Source organism: Telmatherina bonti (genome assembly GCF_933228915.1).
Source record: "Telmatherina bonti genome assembly, chromosome: 1".
NCBI classification, from domain to species: domain Eukaryota; kingdom Metazoa; phylum Chordata; class Actinopteri; order Atheriniformes; family Telmatherinidae; genus Telmatherina; species Telmatherina bonti.
In genome coordinates, this window is record NC_136619.1 from 27,592,015 (window position 1) to 27,612,330 (window position 20,316).

General features: G+C 38.1%; 2 protein-coding genes across 6 annotated transcripts in view; both read left to right on the top strand.

Moving 5' to 3' along the window:
• fam189a1 (family with sequence similarity 189 member A1) overlaps positions 1-6,922 on the top strand; it is a gene marked incomplete at both ends in the record, with an annotated part of 103,032 nt that extends 96,110 nt beyond the window's left edge. The window contains 6 exons of the mRNA XM_079242340.1: positions 780-915; positions 1,836-1,914; positions 2,014-2,796; positions 3,094-3,165; positions 4,203-4,525; positions 6,731-6,922. Coding sequence (XP_079098466.1) covers positions 780-915; positions 1,836-1,914; positions 2,014-2,796; positions 3,094-3,165; positions 4,203-4,525; positions 6,731-6,922 — 1,585 coding nt within the window. The remainder of the gene's footprint in view (positions 1-779; positions 916-1,835; positions 1,915-2,013; positions 2,797-3,093; positions 3,166-4,202; positions 4,526-6,730) is intronic.
• Positions 6,923-8,694: 1,772 nt separating this feature from the next.
• golm2 (golgi membrane protein 2) lies at positions 8,695-19,809 on the top strand. 5 transcript variants are annotated; one of them, XM_079240745.1, is made up of 10 exons: positions 8,695-9,753; positions 12,610-12,664; positions 12,783-12,885; positions 13,944-14,034; positions 14,241-14,367; positions 14,652-14,735; positions 15,113-15,388; positions 15,749-15,886; positions 17,753-17,920; positions 18,828-19,809. In XM_079240745.1, the coding sequence occupies exons 1-10, from the start codon at positions 9,427-9,429 to the stop codon at positions 18,902-18,904; spliced, it is 1,446 nt and encodes a 481-aa protein (XP_079096871.1). In that variant the 5' UTR covers positions 8,695-9,426; the 3' UTR covers positions 18,905-19,809. The 5 variants fall into 5 exon arrangements, with proteins under 5 accessions (XP_079096871.1, XP_079096873.1, XP_079096872.1 ...); XM_079240747.1 differs by having other exon boundaries at positions 17,753-17,839; XM_079240746.1 differs by having other exon boundaries at positions 14,655-14,735.
• Positions 19,810-20,316: the final 507 nt, after the last annotated feature.

Here is a 20,316-nt window from a genome sequence, read left to right on the forward strand (position 1 = left end):
TCATGCTCCGCCACTTTAGCAGAGAATAGGGGTTGTAATTAAAAGATATGGCGGCACGCATGGCTGCTTATTCTTAATTGGCACCATATGAAACAGTGGTGGAGCAGAATAATAGAACAATGATATTCAGTGTCTGGACTGGAGTGTTAAAGACAAGAGGGTATCTTTTACTTATTTTTCAATATTCAAGTAAGACAGTATTGTATTTTTACTTACACTGGTTTTGTTAGTTGTTTAAAGACTCATCAATGCATGACTGATAGGGCCGTGACGATATGCTTTTATCCCGATTTGATTCGATTCCGATTTTTTGGGTGCCGATTCGATTTAAATTGCGATTCTCACAATTCTTTGATATTACTGATTATTGTAGATTAAAAACAAAATAAATGTATAAAACTTATTTATTTGCTCATCATTTTTCTTGATTTCAATCAGAAAAAAAACAACACAGTAGCCAGATCATCATTCTGCTGCTATAATGCCCAAGAAGACAAGTAAAAAGATCAATAAACACAATAAAAATGACAAAAATTTTATAATGGATTATTTTTATTTGTTTGAAAATTTTTTTTTTATTTTTTTGTTAAAAAATCGATTTTAAAATTGTGAAGCAAAAAAAACCCTGATTTTCAAATTTTTGATTCGATTTTCCCACTCCTAATGACTGATATGTAGGCTTTTTTTTGTTTAAGTTTAAAATTATATAATTTTAATTTGAAGTGCCCTTTCAATCTGTCTGTTGTTTGAGTGAGACTCTGTTTTTACATCCCTGGCAGAGGCCTGCATCTGGATTTTCCCCATTCTCCCTTCAGTGCCATATATGGGGTGCCTATTAACAGTCCGGGGATCCTTTATCCCACCGATCTGCCTCCTCCCTACGAATCTGTGGTGGGTCAAACTCCTGCAAGCCAGGTGAGGGGAAACCACCCAACTTTGTCCTTGAAGGAACTATCATGTTTTTTCTAGTCATTCTTTTTTTTTTTCATCTAAGCAGTTAATCAGTTTGTTTGAAAATTGTCATTTTGCCCTGAGTAATTAGGTATTATTTAAAGGCAGTCTAAATTCATCTCAGGATTCTCAAAAGTGCAGTGTGCTGCAGTTTAGATCGTACTTCTTCCAGATATGCATCTTACAGGATCCGACTTCACATAAACTAACCTTGCTGACATGCTAAAAAGACCAACTCTTTTTTCTTTTGTTTGTATTGGCAGCCAAAGGTTTTGCTGCATCTCGATGTTCACATCCTAAAATAACAATCTAATCTGAAAATGAAACCTTTTTCATCCTCTATTGTTGAGTCAGCATTATTAACTACTTTGAGACGCCTACTATTTCATTATTCATGCTAATTCAACAGTTTTGCTGTCTGTAAGAGACCACGTTCTTCATATAGGGATCAAAAGAAGGTTTATTGACCTGAAATAGATCAGCAGCAGTTTCTGTGAACTCCTAATGGTGGCAGGTAGTGATCGATTGCCTGTGAGAGAACAAAGAGAGGGTGAAAGAAACTCAGCTGATAACTTCAGGGGAAAAACCTGGTGTGACTTCATAAACAAAGTTATAAAAGCATTCCTGTATCATAGCCTGAATTCTGAAAAGTACTTTAGATATGAAGTTTCTTATTTAATATTACGTGATGATGGTTTTCTGCTCTGGTAATGCTACATTTTAAAGATTTTAAAGATAATCTTTAGTATCTCGTAGTCTCCTAGAGCCCTCTACAGATCAGTAAGATGCATTGAAGGTTAGGTGTCTCACAGCTTTTACACAATATTCATGTATGTGAGAGTCTGTTTTCTTATTAATCTTCACTAAAATCTTCATCTTCACAGGTCACCACCAGCATAGAGCAGCAGGCCACTGAGTCCAGTCTGTGTGAGAGAAATACAACTGCAGGACTCAGCACACAGGGTGAGAACAGTTGGAAAAGATTTTGTGAACAATGGAAAAGTTGGTGGATGTCTTGGTCTGCTTGTAGTCATGAGAGGAAACTTCTTTTTGTGTTTTCAGCCTCTGTGGACAGTGCATCATTAATGGTATCAGAGGTTGCCGATCAGGATCAGACGTGCTCCTCAGAGGATTTGTGCTCTTTGGAGGTCCAGGGCTCAGACTCCTCTCCCTACGGCACGCTGCACACTGCTCCGAATGACGGAAGCTGCACCAGCCTGGAGCTTTGTGTGCGAGCCTCCTCACGGCGCCATCGTGGCTTGCCTAACACCGATTCACGCCCAAGCGATACTGGATACAGCGAGTCTTCACACACCCAGGACTCACTGGAGCGCTCACCGGACTGGTCCTCAGAAAACTTTAGCAATTTGGACCAGGAGGACTCTACGGAAAACACACATCCATGTGAGGAACTCAGGGCTGCAATGCACATTTGTGACGAACTGGCCTCAGCCAAACATTTACCAGAGGAGCCACCTAAGACACCAACACACTCCCTCATAAAAGCACGAATGATGAGCCGAAAGCTCACTCTTCCTGTCCCTATCCCCCCACCACCTCAGCCTTGCTCCCCCACATCTGTGGCTTCCTCTGGTGGAACTTCAGCCCTCAGCCCACTGGCTCCCACCCCTTCCCCTTCCCCTCCTTCCAGGCCACGAGGTCCCAGGCTGTGTTTCAGCGTTTGGTCCCCCTCCTCAGCATCACAGCCCCCCTCTACCTCATCTCAAAGTGGCCAGTCACCCTCAGAGAGGCCTCGAGGGCTCAGAGCAGCCAGGAGGTACCGCAAACTGGCGCGTATTGTTCGTTCAACCAGTGACCCTATCTCCTGCTCCACAACAACAAGAAGTATGTGTAACTAATATGTTATATAGGATTCATACTTAATAATCTTACATGATTATCTATGATTTTTCTCCGTTTCATAGTGCTGTAGGTTATAACTGTATTTTTGACTGTTAACTTGACAAAACAAGAGATTTGAAGACATTATCTTGTATTTTATGGCCAAAAAAGTGAATAAATAGCAGTTTTATTTATAATCAAATTAAACATTAGTGGCAGCATTCTGTCACTGTCTGGTATATTGATCTCTGATAAGCTTCTCCTTAACACTTAAATGAAAGATTTTGTCTCCCCCTACAGGAGAAAATTGTGGCTGCACGCCTACAAATAACCCTTCTGCTGAGGAGACACCTCGTACATCTCCAGAACAGGGTAAGAAGATTATGGAAAATAAGAAAGCCTATATTTCATGTGTCTTGTTAGATAGTATTGTCATTGTAACAAAGTGTACAACTTTTGAAAAATTGCAAGCTAATTTCACAAATTTTTCTGACCAGGTTGGTAGATGTTGACTCATAGTCTGTACCCACATGTTGTGATTTTTCTGACAATACATGAAAAAAATTCACAGACAAGTCAAAATTCTTGCACTTTACAATTGAAATGAGTTTAAAATACTGGACCTGTTTTATTATCTTAGAAACGTAACAGATTTGTGGAGCTCCTTGGGTTTACAGTACTGCATCAGTACAGTTTGATATACAGATATTCATGCAAGCAAGGTCAAAGTTATTTAATTATTCATCACCTAAAAGCCATGCTTCAGCTATGTAAACACTGCCAAGTCTGAGAATGAAAATATTTCATGTTTTTTTGTTCTTTGCAACCCTAAATTTGAATATTTTTCATAATTAACTTCCATTGAATTTGAAATTTAATCAGGAAATAGAAACCCCTTCAGACTTAAAAGAGTCTCAAGGGGTTTGCTGGAGTTTTGGATGGGAGAAATAACACAGAATATGACACAGATTTCACACAGAATAAAATATACATGTAGAATTCGTATAAGGGAACCACAAAACATTCAACATTTAAAAAATATTTTTAAAAGTATTTTAATAAAAACAATCGTTGCAGGACAACAGGGGCGGAATAGTCCACCAAAACCCTTCTAACTAGACATGTCTCCACCAGTTTGTTTAAATTTGTTTGAATTTGAGCAACATATCAAGATTTTAGTAAAATGACAGCTGGTTCATTCAACTTAAATTATAAATGTCCTTTTTCTCAATTAACCATGTGAATAAGATGTAGAAAATTGCTAAACCTCTTTGGAAAGAAGACTTCTTATAAGTAAATACCTCAGTCTTTATTACTCATGTTTCTTGAGCTTTCTGTTATGGGCCAGCCTAATCCCCTTCGTTCAACCAGATTGTGATCATTTACAAGAGTTTTTGTTTATTCTTTAGAGCCAAGAGACACTTCAGTGGATGGGGTTGGCACTAAACCTGGTCACATACCTGTCACAAAACAACAGAAGGAGGGCAGGAAAGTTGACATCCTTCTAAAACCCAGATCTCTACACACACGCTCCTCCCATGAGCGCCCACACTCCCTGGCTGACCTTAAGATGTACAAAGACACCAAAATATTAGTGGCCAAGTTCCTGGAGCACTCAAGCTGCAGTCTACCTCCTGAAGTCCAGCAGGTTGTCAACAACATCAAGTGTGTCATCAAGTCAGATGAGAAGCACATGGAAGAGGCTATATTCAGTGCCAATGTCATAGATCAGGTAAGAGAGTCTGGCAGTGAATGATAGCCCATGATTGGCTTTTTAGTGAAATTTAGAAAACTGTAATCCCTTGTCAAGAACACTGTTTCAAAAATAGGAATACATGGAGAAACTCCGGTGAGAAAACAGCAAATTAACAACGAAAGTAACATTCATGTCAAATTTATGATAATCAGGCAAATCAGCAAGTTTAGAAACTAAATTGTTTGTTTAATAATTATTTTAATTTGTTGTAAAAATCAAACAAAACAAAAAGCTCCCCTGCATACCTTTTTTTTGTTCTGTTTTTACGCATTGTGGCTCATATGAGATAACATTACATCAGATAACATAAATCATTTATCAGTTTAAACGTGAAACATGGTGCTGTAGCAATACTGCTGAAAACATAGTCCAGGACCAAATAAGGTGACAGTAGAGTGTGAAAAATTCTGTCCTATTTAAGTGAAAATGTTTTATTGGGCTTTACATCCATGAATGGAATTATGTTATTTATGTGCATAAACCAGCTGACAGCAGCATGAAGCCAGAACATGTTAATCTGCACACACTAGAAAGCACACCTGTCATGATGGTAAGTTACCTGAATTTATTTTAAGAAATTATCTGAGTTCAGGTCATCACAAGACATGATGAGTGAATCCTCCATCACATCATCAGACGCCTCGAAGGCCTTTTCTGTAGTGTCTTTGTTTGTGGCTGAGGCCAAAAAATCTTCACCTCCTTCAAAGACCTCTTCCTGCTGAAGTTCTGCCACAGATGATGATGGACAAAAACACAGCAGAAAAACTTTACATGGTGGATAAAATAGGATTAGATGTTGCTGAACAACCTATGAGAAAGCTTAGAGACTCATTTTCAATCCAGCTGAATGAATCCACAGATGTGAGTAGATGTTACACACTCAAAAATAGAGGTACCAGCTTGTACCTAAAAAGGTACAAATGCTTGTCGCTGGGGGTGTACTCTTTTGAGAGACATTTCTGTACCCTTCAGTTCTGGTCTATTTTAGTACCTTATCAAGTTCAACCTCACCTTTTCAAGTTATGTTTTTTATGTTTTCCACAGCTCTAGGCCTGGTCCATTCCACTTAGCAATATTACCTTATCTTTAATCTAGAAATAATCTTCAAAAACTCAAAATACTGACCAGACATACCCTTAGTTTGCAGCATCTGACCTTCATTGTCTGATGTAGTAAATGACTGTTAAGTAGTACTACTGTCATCACTCAACCCTGCTCTAGTTTGTAACATTACAGCCATTAACATTACATTTTTCAATGCTGCAGGTACCCTTATGGTCAAAATGGTACAAATTTGTACTTTATGTCACTTTGAACCCTTTTTCGTACTCTGAATGTGTGCTTCTGGTCTCTTAAAGACCAGTATTGTACTTTTGAGAGAACATCTCTTTAAAATGTACCTATAGGTACAGAAATGTCCTTATCTTGTACTTCTATTTTTGAGAGTGTAGCTGCTTTCGTTCAATGCACTGATAAAGATTATATTTACAAACTTTTCCTGTTCTGGAAAGGTTTGGAGGATAAGGATAAGACATGTAGTTTGAAATATGTTCTTTTCAAATGTTTGAAATCTGAAAATGTTTGTAATAAATCAGGCACCGATGACACAGTTTCAAAGGTTGGGGAACTCTGGTCTACAGTGCTGATCAAATTCACTTTAAATCAATGGCATACTAGTTGAACTGTGATTTTTTTTTTAGGCCTTTACACACTAAAAACAAATAAACACAGCAGGTCTCCCTGGCTGGTATTAGCAGTTCCTGTTGTCTGTTGTCTTACTATCCTCTTCCTCCCACACAACAGAGGCAGATGGCTGCCTGTCCTGAGCCGGGTTCTGCCAGAGGTTTCCTTCCTGTTAAAAGCGGGTTTTTTCCTTCCCACTGTCGCCAATGTTTTTGCTCAGGATGGGAGATTGAGTTGGAGCTTCCAACTCAATCTATTGGTTTCCTTATATAGGCTATTATGAATTGGCTGTCATTATGTTTATTTTCCTGTCTGAAAAGCGTCTTGAGATGGCATTGCCGTGATTTGACGCTATATAAATAAAGTTGAATTGAATTGAATCTCACCTCACATATATGATGACTAAGATTTACTCAAGCTGTGTATTTCAATTCATATGAATTACAGTTAAAAATTACCCAAATATCTCTTGTTGTTTCATGGTGTTTTTGCTGCCAGGTGATGACCCAACGCACCATAGGCAGTCCCAGGAAGCGTGACCATGAGGACCTTCACCTTCAGAGCTGTGGTGCTTTGAGCTCCTCCCCATCTCCTTCTATGCGCCGTCCAAAACATCTCCCACAAACAACCAGCTCCTCCACAGACCCACAGGGCTCTCCTTCTGCTGAGTGCAGAGAAACCATCCTCTGACCGTTCTCCCAACAACAACTCGGGTGAAAACTCTGAGAACGTTCCAGGGTGCTGATTATTCTGTCCTGTGCGGAAGCTTTCTTCAGAGTAATTAACAACTCTCCAGATGTTATAAGGTGGTTTTGTACAGCATGACTGCAGTGCAAATCAACTGCAATGCTGTCATATTGCTCCTAGTGCCCTGTGAGACTGTGCCAAGTCATCAGCAAAATGGTAGCAAACTCAGACAGAGCCTGCCAGTGTCTGTAGTGGCTTCTTTTCATTAAAAAGAAATAAAAACAAACAGATAAAAAAAAAAAAGAATATTATTAATTTAAAAAGATAAACAAACAAGAATGTTTTTCCCTCAGGGGATCTTTTCTACCAAGTTTCATCTCTACATAAAAAAAAAACAAACAAAAAAAACAAACCCAGCTGGTAAGTTTGGATCTGTGATTGAAACACAAGGGAAATTGTGTTGTCAGTGTTCCTCTTGTTCTCATAAGAAGCAGAGAAAAACATTTGTTTTAAACTGTGAACTTAACTGACAGGGCATTATTTGCCATTGTTTGCAGAGTTTGTGGCGTTATTGCTGATAGGGTGGTGAATATTTTGTGGTTCAAGAACATCACAGATGTGGATTGTTTAACTTACCTCATTGTGTTACAATTCTTATCAGTGTTACAATAAAATATGCATTTGTATATTGTGGCACGTGTTCCTATTTTTTTTTTTTTTTTTTTTTTTTGGTCATTTATTTAATCAAAACAAAACTGACCGAGTTCGGATACAATAAACAAAAGACACCACAAGACACTTGGTATAAATGTCAGAATTTCTCTCTTTTTTTTCTTTTTCATTTTTAGTTCTTGATGATGCTGGACTTGCTGTTGTATTTTATACTCACTGAAATCTTTATTTAAAAAAACGAAACAGAAGAATAAAACAAAGAAACAAACCTGGAAGTAAATGAAATGTTTTTCCTAGTAAAGGTTCACAAATTTCCAACTTACAGACTGCAGGATAAATCCAGGATAAGAGCTGGATAATTCTAAACCAATATTTCAAAAAAATCTAAGTGTGTCTGTTAGAGTTTTGATCAAATGAAAAAGAAGACTATAAGGGTTGGTGCAAACTCAGAACAGTGTTTGACTTTTTATGCCGCTGAATTACTGAACAGAATTTCAAAGAGTCTTTCCATTTGTTCATTTATTATTTTGATCACTTAATTGTGTAGACCACTGTCTTAAAACAAATGGACTTTATTGCAGTGAGGAATGTTTTTTGTATTCAATTTCAGATCCCACATGTGGCTTCTGAGGACTGCTGCTTTACCCTTATGGATAGTATACATAAACATTTTATCTTTATAAAAAGGCAGACTAAATAATGACTAAACATAATACTTAACAGTCTATAAATAATAATAATAATAATGATGATAAAATTATTATTAGTATTATTATTGTTTTAGACTGTAAAGTTGTTTTTCTGTTACCCATCTCCTTCTCACTTCCGGTTTTTACATCGTAAACTTGTCAATTGAACTGTAGTTTACATCAGGTAGTACATTATTTCACCACAAAATCGGAAAGCAGATTTTAGTCTAAAACATAAAACTAAATTTCATGACTGACATCTAAACGCAATGATACTACAATCTCCATCTCTACATGTTGATAAATCTGAATGAGGACTTGTTTTTATTTTAATAAATCTGCGCATGTTCAGTAGCCCAAAGCGGAAATCATGCGCGCTAACCGCTGCTAACTTCACACTTCGCGTTTCGGATGTTTGATAGGTAGTGTATCGTCAAGAGTGTGACTCAAAGCATGCACCCAGTGTTTTATAGATTTTGGTTTACGTATATTACAAGGACTGCATCGTCCTCTGTTAAAGGAAACGTCCCTTTTCTCTGATAGTAGCTGATAATGGTCTCGCATCCGAGGCATCTAGCTAGCGTAGAGTGATTAGCTTGACGTTAATGGGTGCTAACGTCAACGTAAGGTCAGAGTCTGTGATCCGCGGTGCTGCTCTTTGGTGGCACTTTTAGTAAACGGGGATACTCCTGCTTTCAGAGCCAGTAGTCCGTCAGCGTGAAAGAGAGAGGTTATTTATAAGTAAAATCCATGTGTTAGCTCTATGGGGCAGTAAAGCTGAGCGCCACGGCGTCGTGTTGCCGGCCACGTCTCGTCTCGTCCTCTGTGTTTACCGTCGCCAGCTGGGCTAGGCCACGTCCCCGCGGACGGAGCTCACCGACCAACGTTGGACACATCACAGACAAGATGCAGACTGTGCGGAAAGGAGTAGGAGAGTAAATATCTCTAGAAATGTGAAAAGCCTTTAACGTGAATGACTGTGCGCGAGTAGCGTTTGTGTTTCCCGACAGTGGCCACATAACCACGGCATGTCACGTATACGGATGTATATTATCTTTGGAGAAAACTCGCGCAGAGCTCAGTAGGTTGCGGTAACAACCTGAGGTAACATTAGATTTTTTTTTTTTTTTTTTTTTTTTTTTTGAAATGATTGGGTTTGGTGCAAACCGACGGGGAGGCCGCATCCCGTCCTTCATCCTCATCTTTTTGATGGTGATCATTGCCATACTGTCTTTCAACTACTGGACGGTGTCCAACAAGCACGGTCGCTTGCTGGATGAGCTGGCGGAGGTGCAGACGCAGGTGAAACGCACGGACGCGGCGCGGAGCCGCTTGGAAAAGAGGAACTCGGAGCTGATGGTGCAGGTGGACACGCACAGGAAGCAGATCGACCAGAAGGATGGGGACTACAGCGTCCTGGAAGGCAAGCTCCAGGCCCGAGACGTGCTTATTAAAAAGTGCAGTGATGATAAGGTAAACTTAGCTTTTACTTCCCCGGATCCTAACCTAAGTGTTATGTTCTGTTAAGTTTGGAGCAGATCCAAGTAGCACCTTTTCAGTTTTATTTTAATCCTTTTTATTTATTTCTTACACTGAGAGCTGGTCAGAAGCTGCAAGTCATATTGCACATAGAAACAGGTAACCAAACATTTCAGCCAGGACCAAACCCTGTGGTAAAGTAATTTCCAAGTCTGTGTGTTTTATGACTAACTGATACAGTATTTGTTAAGGAGGTGATGTGTATGCAAGGTAAATACAGATGGAGATTACATAAAGAAACTTTCTTGTTCTTGAGTCAGTCAGTCAAATCAGGAAGCCTAACAAGGAAATACAATCATGTTAATTTGTCCCAATATTTAAATTGTGAGGGATTTTTTTTATTTATTGTCACATGGGAAACCAAATGTCATGTTCTCCCAAATGCCTCCTGTTTGCTTAGCTTTACAGTGCCACTTAAAACACAAGAAAACTGTAATTGTAAAACTGGATTTATGCTCAGTATAATTTCTTTAATCTTTGGTGGGAGAGAAGTTGTGTGAAACCTTGATGGAGACCACCAAAAGTTGAAAAGGATTACTTTCAAAAATAACAGAGGAAGGCATTACAGGCTCTAAACTTGTACTGTGACTTTGTGTCTCCTTTGGCAGAGTAATCTAAGTTAAATGCTTCTGCACAAGAGCATCGATTTCCCCCGTGGCTCCTTTCAGCTTGCATTAGACTGATGTAACAAGATTTCCAGCACAACAAAACACCCAGATTGTACAAACCAAAATATCCCAGTTTTATTGCTATCAGGATTTGGTTTGGAGTAACCTGGTTTTGACTTGAAACTCATTCATTTTCACAGTTTCACCCACCTCAGCTGCTTTTTCCTGAGGTCTTCTCCACCTTTCATTTTATTTTACCCCAGAGAATAAAGAATCATGGCTCACTTAAGTCTTATATAACTTAGAATAGAACTTAAAAGAGCGGACATTGTTGCATCCACAAATGGAAGCATATTAAACTCGATTGCCTTGTATTTTGCATTCCATTGTTTTTTATTTTATTCATTTGTTTTGGGGTTTTTTTTACACATATTTTTAAAAGTTAATTTATTTTGAGTATTCACATCTATATACTCCACAATGCCTCTTCTCTGCTGTAGTTCCAGTCTGTATTTAATTTATTACTTTTGTATTTAAAACACCCATTTAAACTTGCTTGTTCTCTATTTTGCATCCTGCCTGTCTTGTCATTTTATTTTTGCAAGATTGGTAAAACAACACATACCAAAATTCCAGTTTCTGATTTGGATTGGCAGATTTAGTCCCCAAGTGCTACTGGTTTGTCAGCAGGGCTCAAAGAATGTGGTAATTAAACTTGAGATGAATTAATGAAATGTACCCTTTTTACTAGATGCAGCAGATGAGTTATCCCTAACAGCCTTAAGGTTATGTATATCTAATAATAACCAATGCTTGTAGACTTGACAAACACATGGACTTCCTGGAAAATCATGAGGAAACTTGTCAACATTTTCTTCTGGGCTGCCTTAAGCAGCAGCACATTAAATTTCCTTAACGATTCTTCAGATAAATGACCGTTAATAAGTGAACGATAAGCAAAGAAATGCTGCCGGCTTGTAGAAGCATAAATCAACATGCTAAGCAAACAAGGAAATCAAAATCAGCTAGAAGAGTTTCAAATTTACTTCTCTTTTAATGAAAATAACCCAACATTAATTATTAAAAAAGAAATAATTTAAGACACATTCATATTTTGTTTTATTTAAATAAAAATAATATCAGTGTGATGTGAATTCTTTATCCTGTCATCAAATCATCTCAGTCAAAATAAAACAAATAATTTTTTCCAGTTTTATTTGTATTCAGCCTTTTGCCATTCATCCTGCACACACTGTCAAGTATACAAATTAATTGGTGCTGTCTTGTAAACTGAGACATGCAGATTGAAGAACAGAAGAGTCTAAGTTCAGAGATTCTCTGTCATAAATATCCATGCATATCTTTCTGTTTCTGAAATCTTACTTGCACTGACAGTAATTGTCCGTAGTAATAGCTGTTCCCTTCAACAGCCCAACCCTGTTCCAACAAGGATCAACGTTGCACACAGAAAGAGGAAAATCATAGTCGCCTGAACAATGTGGAATAAAGCAATTCCTTTATCCAGTTAGGAGGGAGCAAAATGATTGTGTTGCTCCTTCTCTTATATTTTTGGGAGTCATAATCATAATGTCACAGCAGTCTGTGGACTTTCTCACGATTCTTGCTGAATTGTAAAACTGAGGGCAGCAAACATTTCCAGGGATACAGGATTCATTTTAAGTATCATATTAGTACTCTTTATTGCACAGCTGTTGCACTGGATTACCTTCCTGTGTACGTAGGGTTTTACTTTCCTGGCCACTGAGTGTGATAAAATGTAATTACAGGCAAGCCTGCTGTCAGTGGTTGGGGGGAATTATGAACATCTGCCTGACTGGTTTTCTACATATTACAGAAATTCCTCCTCTTTGAAATGAAGTACTATCATTTTTAGTTACTTGCACAGAACCTTACTTCTCAGCTTGAGATCACATACCAATCATTGAGGGAATGTCTACCATCCCAAATTACTAATATAAAGTGTTGTGCTGAGTAATGCCTGTTCCAGACAGTCATGAAAAACTGGTTCCTCTGGCTTCCTCTGGAGCTGATGATATTTTGTACTCAGATTAGAGACATGCTGGAGCTGATTGTAATAAACTTTGGTACATGTTTGTACAGAAGTCAAAACATATTTGGCTATTTCTTGGCTGTAACAACTTTTTTTGTCTTCTTGTCACAGATGAAGTTTCAGAATGATGTCACTGCTCAAATGACAGAGATACAAAGACTGAAAGGTAAGACGCTCTAAAAGAGGGCACTGTCAAGCAGATCCTGATACAGAAAGTATTGAAATTAGAGGTACTTCAATATCCCATGAGTTGATGAATGTGTTTGGTATGTTGTTGTAAACAGAGCAGCTAAAGGAGCTGAAGCAAGAGTTTATGAAGCAAGAAGAGCAGCTAAGAGAAGTGAAGAAAAATAGCACTACCTTGGAGAAAAAACTGGAGTATGAGAGGTATGTGTATATATATAATATATGTATAAAAACTCTTGTCTGAGTTAATGGCATCCCATGAACATATTGCCTCTGAATGTTGTTGCATCAGTGTTTCCTCACACAGAGATAATACTTGGTGGCAACTTGGGTAAATTTAATTAGCCATTCACATAGTTATAATTTGTAAGTTTTCACTATCTGAAATAGTTAAGACTTGTGATTGTGGAATATCTCTACTGGGCTATAAATGTCTTCTAACTATAAACACATGCCAGCTACTTTCAGTGAAAGATAGCCTCTGACAGATTCTTTACCAGCCACAGGCACAAAGAAGAAGAACCTCGCACTAATACATTACCATAATCATAACATGGGTCCAAAAGAAGATATCGCTAATTTGATTTAATGTTGTACACACTTGTCTGGTACGCAAGTTCAAGAAGCAGCTCTACAATTCAGAAGTATGGGAGTGTGATGATAAAAGGGGGAAAAACATTTCATATAATGTAATCAGTGTACTGTAATAGGCAAAAACTGCAGTGGTAAAAGCTGTGTAAGAGTGCTACCCCACAATGCCAAACACTGAACTCTATACCTAGAAACGTTATTAACCATGATAATACTTCGTTCTATTGGCTATTGGTTTCACCTGTTGGGTAAATTATGTAACATTAGCAGAGGTGGCAATTCCTGGTCCAGAAAGTAAAAGTCCTGCCATGTTTTTGGATCTACCTGTACATTTAGAACGGGCATTTTCACTAACAGGCTTGTTTACCTGGCAAATAAACTCTGCTCACTAAATTCAGCTCGTTTGGTGACTGGTCGAACAGGACTTTTACTTTCTGGATCAGGAATTCCCTGCTCTGAGCATTAACCCACAGACTGTGTCCTGGTTGTTTCCTGGTTCTTTGTTTATACTTCAGTATTTCTGTGATTTCACTGAGATGAAATGCTTTTAAATATAGATGCTGTTAGATGAGAATTTTTTTTGTTTTTTAAAATGCGTTGTTTGAACAAATCACTGAAATAATCCTTGATTGTGGAGGTGAAACTTACAATGAGATTGTGTTGACTAGTTTACAGTGTGGACGTCAGATCACACAACTGAAAAATGAGTATGAAGAAACAAAAAAAACCATGGAAGAAGAAGCATCCAAGCTAAGACAGGTACGTTTATTTTGACTACTTTAAGTAAGCGATAAAAGCTTGTGTCCGATAATCCCAACCCTTTGATCCTCATTGTATTTATTCATTCTTCTTGGATATTTGGTACATTTAAGGGCAGTGACATCCAAACCCAGTTATTTCCCCATCTCTATTCCTGTAAATTGTGTTTACTCTATTTTTCATAATCTCTCTTGGCTATTCTTTAGAATATCTTGGATGGCCAAAAGGGGGTCGTGATAGGCCAGCATATAGGTGGAGGACCTGGCATGGACGTGGCTGGAGAGCGCCATGCAGTGGCGACTCAACGACATGACAGACGGTCAGATCTAAAAGGTACTGTAGGCGTATTGTGTCAGTCTAATCATGTAGTGCGCTCCCTCGTTTTTGTGATATCTCACCCATTACTTGCAAATTAAATGTAATTTAGTATCTCTGAGAAAACTGTAGACACCAGTTACTTGTGTTGGTCTTTTTCCAGTCACTTTTTTTAAATCTGCATGGTATTTACTGTCCACCTTGTGCGTTTGTTGTTATTTAGGTAGATCAGAGAACTTTCCATCCTATTTGAATGCTCGTCTATTTCCTGCCTACATCTCACTATCTTTGCTCTGTCACAGAAGAGATGGGTAAACCTGGCAGTGATGCTGGCATGCCTGGTATTGAAGACAGTGAAGTAGGAAAAATAGATGAAGTGCAGTTTGGTAAGTTTTGAAGCTAAATGTTCAGGAGTATTTGTTTTGCCAAACTCATTGTATTAATAAGCAGAAAATATGCGAAGACAGTGAAATGTATTCTTAATTATAAGTGGCATGTAAAAGTAAACAATGATAATTCCAGTCATTTTCTCAGTGTAGACCAGTGATACATTTTTCTTCCAGCATCTAATGCATTCACTGCCATTTAAACTTGCAAACTTCTCAGGAGACTAAAACAATAGACTGATATTAAAGACTGCTATGACTTTGACATAACAAAAGTGATGTTTTTAAAAAAGAAAAGCAGCTTTTGTCATTGCAAAATAACACTTAAGGAAATGTACCTAATTTCTGAGCATTCTCTTTTGTTATTTTGCCTACAGCCTTGAAGAAACCAGCAATAACTCTGAAGCACGGTGAGGTCGCTGACATGGTGGGAGCAGGTGCTGATCATGGACTCGGAGCAGCTGATGGTCCCGGAGGCCAAGGCATGGCACTTGACCAGCCAAGACTCCAGCAGGACAGAGGGGATGGCCGAGCTGCCGTGATCGCGCACCCTGGGGTCCTCAAACAGCCAGACAAACCAGTTGTGTTTGAAGAAGATAATAAAGCAGGTATTAAAGCAGATGAGCTGGGAGAACAGCAAAGAAATCTGCAAGGTATAGTATGCACTGCATGCATGTGTTATTATTTTTATAGTATTTAGGGCTTATGGATTGCTAATACTTTATCTATTGCTGGGATGCAACTTTACAGATTTAGTGTCCTAAATTATGTTTTTCACTGTATTTTATGTGAGGGAATGATAAGAAAACTTTTCTACTGCTACATGTTTTGTTGCTTGCGTTTCTGTTTTTGTTAATTCTCATGTTCATGTTATGTTTTAACAATCTTTAGGTGCTACATTAAAGCACTTAAAAGTTAAAGGGTTTACACTTTTTTAAACAGTTTAACTAGTATAGTAAAAGGCAATCACTTGCTATGATATATAATGTCATGTTATGTTTTTCATTTGTCAGCTCCTGATCTTGTCAAGCATGACAGCGAACACTTGAAAAGGATTCCTCTACCCCCTAATGCTGCACAGGTGCCCAACCCCATCCAGCCTCATCAAGCCAAAGACCAAGTTGCAGTGCAGCCAGTCCACCACCGTCAAAGTGAGTTCCTCCAGCATAATGAGGGAAAAGTGAATTCACATAAAATACAGTAGTTTGCCAGTGGCATACTGGATACACCTGTGAATCCAAGTAGCTTGTAAATATGAGTAGGAGACGTTTCAAAGAGTAGAGCGAGGCCTTGGTTGTAGAGGAGAGGAGACAAATGACGCACGTCTCCCAGAGTTTTCCTTTCCTAGTGCATTGTTTCTGCTGTGCTCTACAGTCTTTTCTCCTTTTTTCTGTGTTTTGCTGCTTCATCTTCTGAAAACCTCCTCCCACTAATCTCGCAGAGACTGAAGCATTCTGCATCTTGTCTGAATGAGCACCATTTTATATAACAAGTATTAACAGCTACCTAGCTGAGTTAGGTCCAGAGACATTTACTTACCACTTTCAACACAGCTAAAAAAAAATTGTTGCAGCCACGTTGACTGTTAGACATGCACAGTAAGGGTGGATCATATTTATCCACTTTATAGAGGAATCCTACAGGTTATATTGTTTGATCAATAATAACAGTGCTGTAAATCATTAGTATTAAGTACAACTCCAAAGCCTTTTTTTTTTTCTAAGCCAATTAAAGGGAAGAAAGCTCAGCGTGATGTAATGTGCATTGGCTCTAACTGCAGGGGTATCCTCTATACACAGCGGTAGCAGAAGGGACTGAACTCAGGTGAAGCAACAAAAAATGTTTTATTTTTTTCCAAATAACTCCCTCTTGCCTTAAAAGCTGTCACTTCTTCAGTAAACTTTAATATGAACACTGTTAGTATTTTTCAAGTGTTGCAACACACTTCCAGTATCTTTCATGTAGCTGTGTTACTTTTATGAGGCTTATATGACAACAGGATTGACAACTCTTGCGCTGTCACACATACATTATGGCACTTTTTCTGTGGCTTTCTGCGTCACTGTCATTTGTCTGAACAAACCCATGAAGATTATTAACACCTTTGAATAATACATTGATGCAGCCAGTATTGTTAAGTATCCCATGTTTGCAAAGGGGCTTTATACACCCATCTCACCACCTGCTACCCTGCTGTCTAAGGATGTCTAATCTCCCCATGACCTCATTACCTTTTCTTCTCATATCTTTTAATTTGTATTTGTTTATTTATGCCAAAATGGTGCCAACTACATCTTTGCCAGGACCAGATGCTCACTAGACTTTATTAAAATAGAAACATCCAGCCTTAGTGTCTTTAGAGTCCCAATTACTCCCACTTAAGATGAATACCCTGTTATGGACTGGGAACCTGTCTAAGGTGTATGCTGCCTCTCACCAGCTAATTGCTGGGAATGGCTCCAGCTTCCCCTCAATCCTGAACTGGACAAAGCAGTTAAGAAAAAGAATGAAGATACATACCATTGTTTCAAATCTTTGTGGATCTTTATAGGAAAAACCGCTCTGTTTTGGTTGTCTAAAAGAAAAACAACATTATCTGTAGGACTATTCTATAATAAATGCTTTTTCTATACATGTGCCCTGAAAGTATTTTTACTGTACCAACAAAATCAAAGTAAATACAGAGTTTATTGGATATTTAATCTTACCATCATTAGGTTGACTGGACCATACATATGATTCAACAAATAACTCTGTAGATGTTGGTGCTTTTGGGAATTTCAATAGTCTGTCAGTACAGAGAGTTTTATTTCCTATTGGCGCTCTCCTTTGAAACTCTTGCCTCCAAATTTAAACACTGCCTCTGCATATTCACCTCAGGCTCTTTCTTTTGTCATCCTCTTCATGCAGTCACTTGTTCCTTCATGCATTCAATATGCAGTTTTCACCTCCCTGTCTCCCTACAACTGCCTCTGCTTCCCTCCCTTCCTGATGAGGCCCTTCTCTGCCTCCTGCAGGCCGGTTCTTTGATGAGAACGAGTCCCCAGTAGATCCGCAACACGGCTCTAAGCTAGCGGACTACAATGGGGATGATGGGAACGTTGGTGAGTATGAGGCCGACAAGCAGGCCGAGCTGGCCTACAATGAGGAAGAGGATGGTGATGGTGGGGAGGAAGACGTTCAAGGTGAGCCAGGTTGGGGGACTGTGGACTGCTTGTCCAGTTGCGTATCCACCATTCCTCCCTTGCTCCCTCCCTCCACCCCTGTTCTGCTGCTGCTCCACTGTATTTGTCCCAAGTAGCTCACAGTACCCTGAGTTTAGACCTCAAAATAACCATTCAGACATATATTCATAAATTATGCCAAAACTATTTTATGTGTCAGAGCATGAATGCCATTTAGGATTATATGTTTATTTCAAGGCAAAGTAACATCTTCACTAAACTTTGTCGTGATGTAAATGGAAACCAGACGATTTAACTTGAGGTTCTGTGAGAGTAATTCAGTTGCCATCTACTTTTTTCTGTTGTGCCTCTTTTTAGCTAACCCACCTGTCTGTGCCCACCAAACATCTGACCCACATCCTGACCAGTAGTTATATATAGCTCACTGTGCTCCTGAATGTATCTGTTCTCTTGAAGCATTGAAATGCATGTCCACATTTATTTACTGAGATTGTTTCCTGCCATTTTTTTCAACTATTTTCTTTTATATTTAGGGTGCTTTCTACTCATTGAATTTTTTTTGTCATCCATCTTAAAAAACACAATTTCATTCTTCCAGACATCCCACTCATCAGATGATGTTTTTTTGTTTTATTTATTGGATTTATTATTTACAAATGTGGCTATTCTGTTTCTGATTTTGAGTTTCTTTGCTTTATAACAAGTATGGAGATTTTTTTTATACAAAATGTGAATTCCTTGTTGTGTATAGATTGGAAAAAAGCTAATGTGCTATACAGATGTGAAAAATATTGCTTGATTAAATTGATATATTTAGTAAATTACACACTACCCTCCTCCACCCTCTCTACCTTGCATAATGTCTAATGCTTTCTTTCTTCCTTTTTGTTTTTTTTTTCTACCGTAGATGATGACGATCGGGACATGCAGGGAGATCGGGCTGTGGATTATGGGAAAAGAAATCCGAACAACGACATTCTTTGAATAGAAACTCATACAGCTGTAACTTATTAAAAAAAAATCCAGACCCACCTCTGCAATCAAGGTCTCTCTTAATGAAATAGTTTGAAATTCTTAAGCAATGTTTAATTTGTAGGGTTAATTTTCTGTGTCGTGGACTATTTTGACAAACAAACATTGCAACTAATGGTTAATTCTGAACAATGTTACAAAATGCAAAGTAAACTTTGTGGCATTTTCCTAAGCTGCTATAAATTTGCTAATGGGTCTGAATTATGGCAGTATAGGTGACATTCACTGCATTGAGCATTGGGTTTTGTTACCATCATTACTGAGGCCGTTTATCATGGAGTTGTCTGAAAGACTCACATCTGAACTTGTAAGATGAAGTCATCTTTTGTTTTGGGGACAAAACATGATTGTGTTTTAGGTAATCTTTGCTTCTGCTTGAGATAAACAAATGCTTCCTGAGGTATTTATCAAGAGACTAATTTGGTATTATGCCTTTCTAACATATTGTTGGGACTCTTACATGGAAGTTTTGTTTTGTTTTTTTCTTTTTATTTTTTTTAACAAGAGTGGGAATACAATTCAATTGCCAAGGACTTTGCTAATGGCCTATTAAATTTTTCTTTTTTGTGACACTCCAAAGTGCTCCTCATTCAGTTTTTAAATGCCATTGCATGTGTTTACAATTTTTTGTAATTAAACCTAGAAAAATACACTTGCTTAAGCAATACTCAATGGTTTTAGTATATCCTCCAGAGTGTGCAAAAATTTAGCAAGTACATCTGGAAATGACCGACTTTACATATGCTTCCATTAAGGAGGTCACTTGTACGTGATTTAGTTGAACCGTTGCCATGTGTCCTGACACAGTCTAATTCCTCTGCTTTAGGAAAAACCTGTGAACCTGAAATCTGTTATGTTTGTGCAACCAGGAAAAATAATTTCTCATGGAAAGGCACCTTGAATGTAACTTAATTTTATTAAAGGTGATACTTCATGTCATTTGTCACTTGTTATAGTATTGTAAATACAATTAATAGTAGTGTGAAGATTATGCAAGGGAGACAGGTTTGTTAATGTAAACAAATGACCAAAATACTTTAGTTGATCAAGACTGTGTTTGCCTTATAATAGGTTAGCAATACATCAAATTCTGTTAACCTTTAAGATTTCATAACCTGGTAATGTATAGCATCGTAAATTTTGAGGGCCATCAGGAAATAATATGGAAACGATCAAGACTGTGTTTGCCTTATAATAGGTTAGCAATACATCAAATTCTGTTAACCTTTAAGATTTCATAACCTGGTAATGTATAGCATCGTAAATTTTGAGGGCCATCAGGAAATAATATGGAAACGATCAAGACTGTGTTTGCCTTATAATAGGTTAGCAATACATCAAATTCTGTTAACCTTTAAGATTTC

Coding starts and splice junctions, on each gene's coding strand:
- golm2 (XM_079240745.1), top strand. CDS start 9,427: ATGATTGGGTTTGGTGCAAACCGACGGGGAGGCCGCATCCCGTCCTTC. Junction 14,368..14,651: donor CAGACGGTCAGATCTAAAAG/GTACTGTAGGCG, acceptor GCTCTGTCACAG/AAGAGATGGGTAAACCTGGC. Junction 15,887..17,752: donor GCCAGTCCACCACCGTCAAA/GTGAGTTCCTCC, acceptor TGCCTCCTGCAG/GCCGGTTCTTTGATGAGAAC.